The sequence below is a fragment of the Lepisosteus oculatus genome, chromosome 5 (assembly GCF_040954835.1).
Source record: "Lepisosteus oculatus isolate fLepOcu1 chromosome 5, fLepOcu1.hap2, whole genome shotgun sequence".
Lineage (NCBI taxonomy): Eukaryota > Metazoa > Chordata > Actinopteri > Semionotiformes > Lepisosteidae > Lepisosteus > Lepisosteus oculatus.
Window position 1 is genome coordinate 33,182,434 of NC_090700.1, and position 12,869 is coordinate 33,195,302.

At 36.9% G+C, this 12,869-nt stretch overlaps 1 protein-coding gene across 1 annotated transcript in view; it reads left to right on the forward strand.

Moving 5' to 3' along the window:
* tspan2a (tetraspanin 2a) overlaps positions 1 to 12,869 on the forward strand; it is a 45,488-nt gene that overhangs the window by 29,011 nt on the left and 3,608 nt on the right. The window contains exons 3-7 of the mRNA XM_006628382.3: positions 7,106 to 7,203; positions 7,713 to 7,787; positions 8,740 to 8,826; positions 10,098 to 10,166; positions 12,459 to 12,542. Of these exons, the coding sequence (XP_006628445.2) occupies positions 7,106 to 7,203; positions 7,713 to 7,787; positions 8,740 to 8,826; positions 10,098 to 10,166; positions 12,459 to 12,542 (413 nt within the window). The remainder of the gene's footprint in view (positions 1 to 7,105; positions 7,204 to 7,712; positions 7,788 to 8,739; positions 8,827 to 10,097; positions 10,167 to 12,458; positions 12,543 to 12,869) is intronic.

Here is a 12,869-nt window from a genome sequence, read left to right on the forward strand (position 1 = left end):
CGCCACATTTTCTGAATGTTCACAAAGCATCAGATCCTTGGATGTTGTTGTGAACTGTTTTTTCTGTATCCATTTGCAATTGCTTTTCACTACGCTCATTCCAAATTTCAAAATTGTAGCTTCTGAAAACTAACGGTGCATCAGTGTGGCAGAGGTAATGAGTGATGTTTTGCTCTGCTGCTTCTGGAAACCCGCCAGCAGTTCTGAAAAGGCTTATAAAAGTCTCCAAGCCTTTTTTAGGAGTCATTGTTTCCCTGACAAAACAGGTAAATAATGCAACATAAAAAGGAAGATAATTTAGATTAATTCCTCCTTTAAAATAATTCAGTGTGCTTAACTTTTGCTGTGTAAAAATCTATCCATCTATTTTCTAACCACTTCAAATAGAGGGTTGCAGGAGAGCCACAGCCTGTCCCAATAACCAAGGGACAGAAGACAAGATACATCCAGGACAGGATGACTGTCCATGGCAGGGCACAGAGAAATCTATCCATTTATGAAACTGAAAAATAAAATTGAAGGAGTATCACATGTTAGGTGATTGTACAACGGTAGATGACAGTGTATAGCACAAGACTACTTAGCCTGCCGCCTTCCAGTCCAATTCCAGCCCAATGTCCCTGCAGCCAGCACTAATATTGTTAAATTGATCCAGCTAATTATCAATTAAAGAAATTAGGAGCTAGTATTTGCAAAATCCTCTAATGCACTGGGTTAAAGGGCAGCATGTTAAATAACACTGGCATAACGTAAGTTTAAATAAAGGTCTTCACCTATTTTGATTTCAGATGTCAACTTATCTTTTCCTGGCACTGGACCAAATGCAAGACAGTGATGTTTTGCTTTTAATTGATTGTTTTTTTTTAATCTTTCTAAACTTCTTGGTTAAATTGTAAAATTAGTATTTTTTGTTTCACAGAAGCTTTTCTCGATCAGTAACTTGCTGTGGATGGCTCAGTTTTCCACTCCAAGGGGACTTCAATTTCAAGTCCACAAACAACAGCTTTCCTCATGTGTGTTAATTATGCAAAGCTACACCTCCCTTGGCTCTACCCTGCACAACAGGGCAGAGCCAGTGTCACAGTGACACTGCCTGACTCGAGAAACAAAGAGTCTGGACAGCTCCCCACAGTAAAAAAGAGTTCCAATTAAAACAAAGCTGTGTCTCATTGTTAAATTCTAAGCAACAGATGAGAGCTGTTGTTCATACATAAGACCTCTGCTCACTCCTTTTCCCTTTCAGCTTGCCTTGATTACAGTATCTTTGCCTTGTGCAATTCCTGGATTGAGTGTGGGGCAGTCCTACAGTATATATTGGAGAGTAATATGAAAAAATACTTTTTTGACATCATAGGATTCTGGTGAGCTGTACAGATACTCAGATGCAGAGATCAGCCTTTTAAAGAGCCATTTTAGGTAAAGAACATCTCCACTCCTCCAAGCATGAAATGTAAGCTAATGGAAAGTCATAAATAGCTTTTAAAGCACCAACTGCGTTCACAGATGTATGTTCTAAGAAGTTACAGGAGCCATTCGACAGAAGCAAACTGATTGCTTGTACCACATCTTTTTAATGTTAGTCTAAATGAGATTTATGTCATGATCCTCTGCTGCTGCAGGATTTCCAAAGACAAATTACCTTGTGTCCCCATACACTGCTGTTTCTCAGCACTGTCAAGCAAAGTGATAGAAAATGTTTTATGAAGGAGGTTAGAACAGGGATCTGTGTTGGCACATGAGTACTTCCAAACTAGGAAGCAGAGAGAAAGAGTAAAACACACGTTTTGGGATTTACAGAGAGGGACAGAAAAGAGGTGAGGATGGATTGGAGGAAGTTTTAAAGGTACAACCTTGAACTGAAACTGTAAATGAATGGGGAGATTAAAAAATAGTTTTTAATTGGGTGCTGGTGGAAAATGTCCACCCAGTATAAAATAGTTTTTAACTTCTGTTGTACAGTAATACACCTTTTTGGCAGAGGTGTCTTTGAATTTCTGTGAAAGACACAGTCAGAAAGGTCAGTGTGATCATAGTTTATAGATCATAAAATGGTGGAGTATTAGTTTGGAACACGTGATCTTCGCTTTTCTGAAATGTTCCTTGAAATAGCAAAAGAATTAGCCTCCTGTTTCCTGAAAAAAGGCAAATCATTGAGTAACTGCACATGATTTGGGTGATCCTGAAGTGGACAGATACACTATACTGTATATGCATGCTGTTGTAGATGTATATTCTGGAGATAAAAAGTTTACTATTGTCTCACAAACTGCCTGGGCTGGCTGGCAGCTACAGGGCTTACATGTGTCTCATGGGTTAGATGTTGTGAGGATGCTTTTAGCTCAGGTGAGGGCTTGGTCAGTGGTGTGCGAAGGACAATCCCCATCAATGAAAAAGGGCTTAGTTGGGTAAGTCAGTCTCAAGGCTGCATTAACAACAAAGACTGAAAGGAAGAGGCTTTCCTGTATGTTACCTGTCTGTTTGGGTGAGAGCTGTAAAGGTGATAACTGTAAAAAGTGAGCTGTGGGGTTTGTAATACACAGAGGTTTGTATTCCTGGGTAGTTGACAGAAATATTTTTGTCTACAAAAGGCAGAGTATTAATAGGTACATCAACAGGGCATTTGACAGATAGATGGTGGTTTTCAACTGTGTAGAAGTCTGGTTCTATCTTCTTCATACAGTATATAAAGTTCTTGGTACCCACGGCCAACACCACTGACACCACTGACATGGTGGCAGAAAATAATCATTGAGAGAAAATCCAGGGTAACAAGAAATACAGTTGCTCTGATATGGGTGGATTGAATGTGTCTGACAACTGTGAGACCATTATGATGGGGAATGTCGGCTGAACAGAGATGTGATTAAGATGAAGAATTATGGAACCCGAGAATCAAAACCTTCAAACAGCCGGAGAGTGTGGTTGGTGTCCTTTATGTATGAAGAAAAGTCCTCAAAAGGTTTTGTTATTAAATTGTCAAGGAAAACAGAGATGTGCATAAAATAATAATAATAAACTTTATTTTATATAGCGTCTTTAAAGGTGGCTTCTCAAGGCGCTTTACAGGATGACAATAACAATAAATAAGAAGAATACACAAGATAAGACACAATTACAATTACAACAATAATAATAGAGGAGACCGTGGAAGGTGGTAATAAGAAGAGCAGATGGGTGAAGAATGGAACCAGTTAAGTAAAGGCTTTTCTGAAGAAGAAGGTTTTGAGTCTGGATTTGAAGGAGTTTAGAGAAGGTGACTCTCTGATATCCTTGGGCAAAGAGTTCCAGAGCTTGGGGGCATAACAGGAGAAGGCCCTGTCACCCATACAATGTAGACAGGCTTGGGGGACAGTAAGGAGGACAGAATTTGAAGAGTGGGGGTTGCGAGGTGGGGAGTAGGGCGAGTATAGTTGCGTGGTACAGGCACACATACTATAGTTGGGCAGGAGACTGAACTCAGATGCCTGTGAGTATTCAGCAATTAGACATCTGGCCTCAGGAGGGAATGTTGCTAGCACTGTTGGTAAGGGACTGTGTATGCAGCCTTCTATTAGTAGTTGATGGATTCATCCTTTGAAAGGGCACAGTATGCAAAAGAGTTCATATTAATTAAGAATATTTTTTAATATATGCATATCCACTACACATACAGTATTTAATAATATAACTTGTGTTTATACCTTTTGGTGCAGTGCAGTCAATAAAATAATAATCTCTGAGTGTCTCAGTTGGTAGGCTCTCGTCCAAGAGCAGGTTAAGCGCTATTATCTCGGGTTCGTGATTGGGTGAGGTCACTAGCCGACTGTGACTGAGATTCCCCAGGAAGTTAGGGTGGGGTGAGTCAGTTAGAGATCTCTCAGTGGTCCTGTCGGCGAAGTAGATGTCTTCAGCCTCTAGGGGCTCTGGTGCCTGTGTTGTGTTAAAAGATGAGTGGCTCAGAGGTGGGCGGGTCAGAGGGGTCTACTCACTCCTCCTCATTCTCTCTTGTGTGAGACTGTGAGGTTTATAGCTGCGAGATAAGATGTGATGTGCAAAAAATGACAATGACATTTTAAAATATGTATATTGTGATAGTACTGTATATAAAATGCCAGAAGGCATTAACTTGTATATAATTTTTTGTCCATTCTTTTCAGAAGAATAAAATACACTACTCTTTTTTGACTTTCATAACCATTTGGAGTAATTCTCTGTTGTAAATACAGTATATAATCAGAAAACCTGTTTAAATCTTTCTTTGCACAGCATTATCTTAGTAACATCTTAACTCTAGACCCTTAATCCATTCTGGATGTGAATTAAAAACTTTGGTCACGTTATTTTTTGTTGATTTTTTTTATTAGCTTGAAGACAACCCTTTCATATTGATCTTGAATCATTGGTTATTTGTCATTACTTGTCTTAATTATCTTCTCGGTTTGGCAGCTAATTGCTAGTCATACCTTGCTGCAGTCCTCACACCAGCATGTTGCAAAAGAGAGCAGCTGAAACAGGTGTTAGAGGTGTTGTTAGAGAAGCTTGTCATTTTACACGCTGCAGTATCACAGTGCCTTACAGGAGAGCTAGAATCCTGTGGTGTGGCATTACAGTTCTCCATGATAACTGCCAGTTAAAAGGTGCTGGGAGATTCTCAGAGGGTCACTGCTGAATATCAGACCGAGAATAGTTTAACCAAGAAAAGCCTGACTGACAAACTGTTCCTATCCACTGAGACTGCACTGGACAATCCTTATAGTTTCTGTTTTTTATACGTAGTCTGGTATTGCCAAGGTACTCTGTCTTTACTGTATCCTGCCTTTTTTAGATTTCTAGTGTCTGCCTATACTGAAGTATATTTCTTTGTAGGGTTTTCAAGCCGCTGGGCATGATTCTACTCCAGTTCAGTTAAGAGTGAGTGCTGGAGCACAGAAAATCAAACCTTTACAGGAGCATTTTGGTGGCAGGAGAAAGGAAACGTTTATTTATAACATCCGTGTTTAGTCATGAATGCAGTTTGCAAAACGTGCTGTCTGAAGACTCTGCACCTGCAGTGACCTACTGTAGTTCACTTGCTGAATTTAACACTCTGGCCACAGAATTATTATTTTTATATTAAAACTGAACACAAACTTCCTGTATAGATTGTTGTTATAAAAAACCCTGGTGCAGTATCTTTATAGTATATATATTTCTACTGGCTGAAATTGCTGACATTCTTATTGAAACATGAACAAAGTGTAAAACAATGCCATCAAATCCAGAATCACATTTTTCTTGATTTTTTTTTCTGAAATAATTTCCTTCTTCATTTGAACTTACTTTCTACATTTCAGCAGGTCCCACTTTACAAACAGCTCTATGGACTAGAGATTTGTATTTTCACCTTTTCTGTTTCAAAAGTCTGAGCATAAAACCCACAGAGTCCAGATTTCCCTAATGAGACAACAGCATAAGAAGCATGCTGGTGCATGCAGGTTACTTGAGTGAGTGCACTGTAGGCACAGCTTGATTTAGCTGAATATACAGACTGGCTTTTTGAAAGGACTTGCATCGTATTTAAATGTTGATTGAGGTTAAATGCAGCATACATCAAAATAAAAACAACATGTAATAAAATCTAACTTTTTATATAAACATAACCAGCAAAAAGTCCTTGTCAGCTCTCCAGTCTTTTTGTGTTGTGTTCCATCAGTGTCACCTGGCTTCTCTCTACATGAAATTCTGATTTTTGTTTTAATCAGATTTTCTTTTGTACAAATGTAAAGTAATATGTGTGTAGTCATGTTGTTGTGTGTAGTGATTATGAAGCAGTTACTGTTTTTACAACTGCATTTACATTTTACCAGAGATGACATACCTGCTTAAAACTAAGCTGAGACAAGTTAAAAAAACAAGTAGTTTTTTAAGCAAATTCAGATGCACATACAATAACTTTTAATCCTGAGAAGATTTTAAGTATTGTAAATTACCGTTAAACCTTGTACAAGATTGCTACCTTGTGGTCTTAGGGTGAACTGCAAACTAGTAACTTAACTTATAATAACACTTTATACCACATATAAAACTCATATGGCAAAGAACAAGAACCCAGTCTGCTACTGAAATGATATTTTACAACTCAATGATTATTTGATGTCGAAATTAGATTAATACTTAGGGGGCCAGAAAACATATCGTATGCAAGATTATCTTTGCATTGCAGTAGTGTGTGATGTAATATATTCATGATAGTTTTCTAACCTACTTTGTCATCTACTCTTCATTGAAGCCGTATATGGTAACTGAAGCAATAATTGCATTATCAAACCTGACTCATTGTGGCCTATGGGACATTACATTACTTGTGTATTTAGAACAGGAACTGAAAGTGATTATGGGACTATTCATTTTAAACTTTTAAATCATTGTGTTCTTTTCAGTTTAATTCAGAAAAGATATTTTGATGCCAAGATAAACAGGGCGGTGATGGACTGGGGTCCTGTCCAGGGTGTATCCCACCTTTGCCTGGCAGGCTAGGCTCCAGCTCCCCCTGCGATCCTGCACTTGAAAAGGGGGTTTAGGAAATGGATGGGTAGAGGGAAATAAATTATAGTAATATCTTCAGATGTTGCAATCATGTCTAAAGACAGAAAAGAATGACATGGTCTTAGAAGATGAATGACATTTAAAATCTATGTAGATAAATGGCAGTTGGAAAGGACTTTGTGTCCTTTGGAGCTCTGACAGTGGTCTAGTTTGTATAAAGATAAAGACAATCAGATGGAAATGAAGAGTAGCTGCGTTCATCCTAGGTTAATGTGCTGCAGGGTCTACAGAGAGATACTGTATGGGGCTCCACCAAGGTAATATTCCAGTTATTCATAGCATCTGTATAGTAATAGTTCATTTTAGATGTTTCAAACAAACAATGTGATCTGGTTGAATTTAATCTGGTGATTACCCTTAAGAGTCTCAAAAGAACCCCAGAAGGGCCAATAATGGTACATAGAAGTACTGTTGGACCACAAATTAAGGCTTTATCAAACTACAGAAAAGCAGGATCAATTGGGCAACTCAAGATGGGGACAGTTCAAAAGGACGTCCATGCCTCACTGTCAGTCTTGCTGTTCCCCATCGTTCTCTGCAGGTGTGTACATCCTGATCGGAGCTGGAGGACTGATGATGCTGGTGGGATTTTTCGGATGCTGTGGTGCTGTAAGAGAGTCACAATGCTTGTTGGGATCGGTGAGTAAGAGCACCCTGAGAACTGGCCTTGTGGTACTTCAGATTATCAAGTGCTATTGATTCAGTGGCTTACAAATAGTGGTTTTAACTGAATGTTAGTGATAAATAACAGTGCTTTGATAAGCAATAGCTTTCTGGTGTACTTTCTCTAGGTTATGTTTGCAGCAGAAACACAAAAATGTAGGATGCGTTTCCCTTAACATTGTGTGACTGGACCTACAGTATGAGTTTACATTGCTAAGGCTGAGGTAGTAAAACATCCACAAATTCCTGCAACTGCAAATCAAATCTACTTTATACAATCAATAACTTATTTTATGTATTTGCATTGGCTTACATAGAAAACATGAGGATATTGAAAGTCTGCTTCTATTATATAGCAATTAAGAGGAAATATGAGCAACAGCAATTTGACAATAGCTGAATAGAATCGAATAATGTTCTCAGTTTATAAAAGTTAATATGACATACTTTTTCAGTCCAGTCACTCTCTTCCTTCTCCATTACAGTTTTTCGCCTGTCTCTTGGTTATCTTTGCGGCAGAAATAGCAGCTGGCGTGTTTGGATTCATGAACAAAAACAAGGTACAGTTCCAGAGAAGTTATAGGAGTCTGTCAAAATAGCAGCTTTGAGCCACTTTAGATGTCGGTGATGGGCTAGAAAAAACAAAGCAACTTTTCTCTTCAAAGGAATAACAGTAGTGCATATTTTCTACCTCCTCTCCCTTTACCTTACCTCTGCTTCCCTAGTTCATTCCACATAATGTCTGTCATTTCCAAAGCCAGGCTGTATTTTCGTTTATTTACAGTATTTTGGTGTGACTAAAAATGACCAAACTCCTGAAATGAAAATTATGAATGCGATTTAAACTTGAAACCAGAATGTTGTATTTTAAAATTATTTATTAATTGCAGCTGTGAATGTATGATTTAACTGGTATAGCAATAGATTTTGTCCCTTGTGGCCTAATCTTGTGAGCTCTTAGAAACTAAGTGAGGGTGAGCCTGGTCAGTACTAGGGTGAAAGACCGCTAAGGAAAACGGAGTTGCTGCTGCAAGTGGTGCTTTTTGGCCAGTAGGTGTCACCCTTCCCTCTGGCCCCGAAATTCCACCCCAGTGTGGTAGCCCGGAGGTGATGTCCTTCGGATGAGACATTAAGTCAAAGTTCCTGATTATTTGGTCATGAAAGATCCCATGCATGGCACTTTTCAAAAGAAAGGTGTTGGCCCTACTCCAGGCTTCCTCATCCTAGCCGGCCTTAATTCATTTGGTAAATGATTCTCTCTTTACCTGACCTGCTGATATTCTGTAGAAAGGTCACCATGTGTCATTCTGGGGGGTGCTGCTATTCAGTGGTGGATAAGTGGGTCCCTTAGTGTACTGTATGTGAAGTACCCTGTGAGACTCTTTTGGATGAAAAACGCTACATAAATATAAATAGTTCTTATTGCTTGGATATGTGGTTTTATCATTCTGGAATTATTATTGTGTTTTCTTGAAATCGTGGGAATTCATTACAATCTTTTAACTATTTCAGATCATTGAAGAAATTAAGAGTGTGTACACTGCAGCGGCAAACGACAATCAAAGTGATAACAGCACCCTGATAGTTTTTCATGAAGCTGTAAGTATTTATCTGCATAATATTATTTTAATTCTATAAAAACTGTAACTGTTACTGTTAAAACTTTTACTGAAGAGAAATTACAGTACTACATAATATGTACAAAGTGATATGTAATACAGTACTGAATGTAATGTAATACAAACATATTAAGAGCATTACCTAGATTTTCACTGTTGTAAATTTAATTTTGATCTTTCATGTGTTGTTTTTTTTTTGCTTTTATTTCTGTTGTTTTTTTTTTAACCAAAACAATTTCAACAGAATTAGGACAATAAAATTATAAGAATATTTTGGTAATGGAACATCATTACATTTTTAAATCTTAAAGTATACAAATAGCATGCCTGAGAAATATTGTTTAATTTAAGCAAATTTCTCATTTATTTATATTCTTCCACATTGTCTTACAGCTTCTATCATAGGCAGCCTAATATACAGAGTATTTTTATTTATAGTAGTTCAAGTAGGTAGCTGTGACAGCATGCGTAGGCTGCAAAGGAATAAGTAAAGGTTTATTCCATGCTGAAAAGAGAAGAAAGGAAAGACAACGTTTTGGCTGTGGAGCCTTCTTTTCAGCATGGAATAAACCTTTAACTTGTTCGTTTGTATTTATAGATTGATCCGAGCTGTGTTTAGGATAATGTCCCTGCCATATATTTAACAAAGATTGAAATTTTATATCCACTAAAAAAATCATTCAGCCCCTCAGGTGTGTGGTTGTAGAAATCTGAATGTGATATCATGTAAGAAATACATGACTTGGAAAAATGTGTGTACAATTAGCTCCACTTTCTCTGTCTCAAAATAAAGTTAATAGTAGTTAAAAATATTAAAAGTATTTAAAAAGAATTTATGAGGGACTGTGTAATGAATCTGAAATGTTGCTAAATAGACTAGAAATTAATTATTTTGCAGGTGACAGATATCTGCAGTTATTCCTTAAAAAGTACTACCTGGAGTAGCTTTATGAGTGAGACAGAATTTAGTGGCTCAGAACAATGTGAAAAGGTTTCAAAATAAAAGCTTCAAAACTAAAGGTTTAAAAAAAGTGTTAATCATTCAGCCTTTTTTCAGACATTTCTAGAGGTTCCCTGAAATAGTTGCACCATAATTAGCATATTTTGGAATGTACAGACGGAACTGATGCAGTATGATGTAATTGTGTTAAGACATGAGTCTGTAATTCTGTTGTAATTCTGTATTTTTTAATTTATTTAATAAAATAATTATGTACAAATGTCTGTTTTATATTGCTTAATCTTTTCAAGCTCCAGTGCTGTGGTACCATTGAGAAAAAAACCCAGATGTGTAGCAGTGAATCAGAATCAAAGTTGAAGGTAATTTTTTTATGTTTATCTTTTGTTCCAGTTCTGCATATGAGCTTGTGAATTAAACTTACTGTCATACCATGAGATATATGAACTAATATTACCAGGCATAGAGTTGCAAATTGTATCTAGTAGGGAAAGGAGCCAGTGGTAGCAATGTTACAGTCATCATCTAGAAAGGGAGTGTAACTTCAGTAATTTGACGTTTAATACTATTACGTCTGTCAATAGTTGTTTGAGCAGTAGTGCTACAAGTATGTCCTTAAAACAGAACTTTCATAGAGTGACTACATCTTGGTGAGAATGTCAGAGGATATAAAATACATTTTAATCAGTAATTGGGATTGTGGTTTTCTGGTGAAATTATTTTCCAAATTAGTCTTCAGGTGAATGTTGTTTTTAATAATCAGATAGAACTGTTTAATTAAAATATCAGGTGATTTTTCACATGTAATCAAGAAGGATTATCTGTTTAAGTCTGAAATTGGGTTTCTTAAAAGAAAACAAAAGCACAGGTGGTTTGACTTAATTCCTCCGTGTGAAAAAAATCTTTACTTGAAATACTAAGTAGTTTTGACATGATTTTGTAGTGTAATTTGCTTAGTTTAAAAATAAATGTAAAATCTGCCAAGTATTCTTACAGTATGTGTCTACACTCATTTTTTGAAAAACAGTACAACTAGTACAAATAATAAAATTGTTTCAGAAATATAGACTATATTGTTTAGACATTTAAGTAAAACAAAAGTTTAAAAAAATTAAATGTGTGATGACCGGAAGAAAAACCAGACACCTTAAAACAAAACTTTTTCTGAAAAAATTCTGATTCTGAAAATGGACTGAGACTGACAGCAAACTGGTGGATGTTTTTAAATTAATTGTTAATTACAATGAAACAACATTTTTATTATTTTTTTTTTATATTTTAAAATATATTCCATTTCTATCTTTATTACTTATTAATATCACCCTACATAACCAGCTATTCACCCTTAGAGTGGAAGGGTCAGTGCAAAATAGGACTACAGGTTAGTATTCAGCACATAAAAGATAACTTTTAAATATAAAATTAGAATATAAAATTAAAATTAAGGCTCATGCTGTCCCAGAACATGCACATTCCCGGACCAGATATCCAACTTTCCACTAACCAGATATACTGTGTATTAACCAAGAACCTGTTTTCCATTGCCATAATCTCCTCCAAGTCAGCTTGAGGTTTTTATTTTTCTTCTTCAGGGAACCCTTGCCAAAAAAAGATTAAAGCAGTAACCAAGCAGAGAATGTTTCTCACTCCCTGAGCAATTCTCTGTAGGATTAGATAGGGTTCCTAAGCCTGGGCTCTAGTCTCTATATCTTTCCTAACCTTGGTATACTGTAGCTGTAACCTCTTCAGCTTCTTCCCTGCGATAGCTGTAATTGTGTTACTCAGTCCTAACTCACAGGAACTAACCTCCAAGGTTACTTAGATGTCCGGGCTTCCTTCTGGGTGTTCCTCAGCTAGCTCTTGAGTACCAGGGCTGTAGTTCCTACAAACCGGATTCAAGAAGCTTCCCTTACCAACCTCCTCGCGCCACACACAGACTTGCACACTGCAGCATGGCTAACTAACCCTTCGCTCACAGACTTCAAGCTTCAGGACTCCACACCAAAATGCGCTGTGCTGACTGCACCTGAATTGCATTAACGTGTTCTCACACACAGTTTTCTAATCTCAGTAATAATTATTTGTTTGGACTCTCTTTATGAAATGCTTCTGCTCAGCTCTTGTGTGAAATTTTGTGTTCGTCCTAAACTTTACCTATGCACACATTTTCTCAGTCTCACTACTTTCTGTTTACTTGTGTAATTTTGTAGCTTGTAGGCCTTATCGATGCACACTCACCTCGCACAGTTATTAGCCTACAATAATTATACAAATCTATTTGTACAGTCAACAATTCATATTAATTCACATTCATATATAAGAAGTTGCCAATATAGAAACTTCCAAATCTGAATCTTGAAGTGCTGAATAAAATTAAATGTGTGACTGATGAAAACAACAGAATTATTTAAAACTAAAATCAACAACAATCTCCTGCCCAGAAACTTTTGACTGTGACTGTAAGCTCTTAATTTACATATTAATGTTCCCTGTTAATTAATGTCAATTTCAATTGCTAAGATTGGAAAGAGGTTGTTTGTTTTTTTCGAAGGAGTTTAGTTTTTTTCTGCCCCCAAACTATTTGCTTTATGTGTAAACTGTACAAGTAGTGTCTCTTCCAGAGTGAAACTCAGAGCCTGATCTGTATGTTTTAGGACTGTCCCACAGAAATAGAGAACTTTTTCAATGCCAAACTCTACATCATCGGATATGTTGGGATCGGAATTGCTGGAGTGATGGTAAGAATGTTCTCATGAGACTCACAGGACAGGTACCATTTAAAAAAGGGTGGAGTAATTATATTACATTTACAGATCCCATGTAGCATCTGTTCGTAAAATAAGTTATATCTGGTAGCCTAACTAACACAACTAATATCTGTACGATCCTGCAGAAAATGTTAGCACTTCTGTCCCCTTTTTTTTAATTCTGTTTGTCAATATATGTGGTAACAAAAAAGATCAAAGTGAATGTGAATGAGGTACAGAGACAACAAGAACACTTGGAAAAGATGTTCATTGGTTTTAATCTCACTGCACTGATACCAAGACACAGATAAAAAGAGA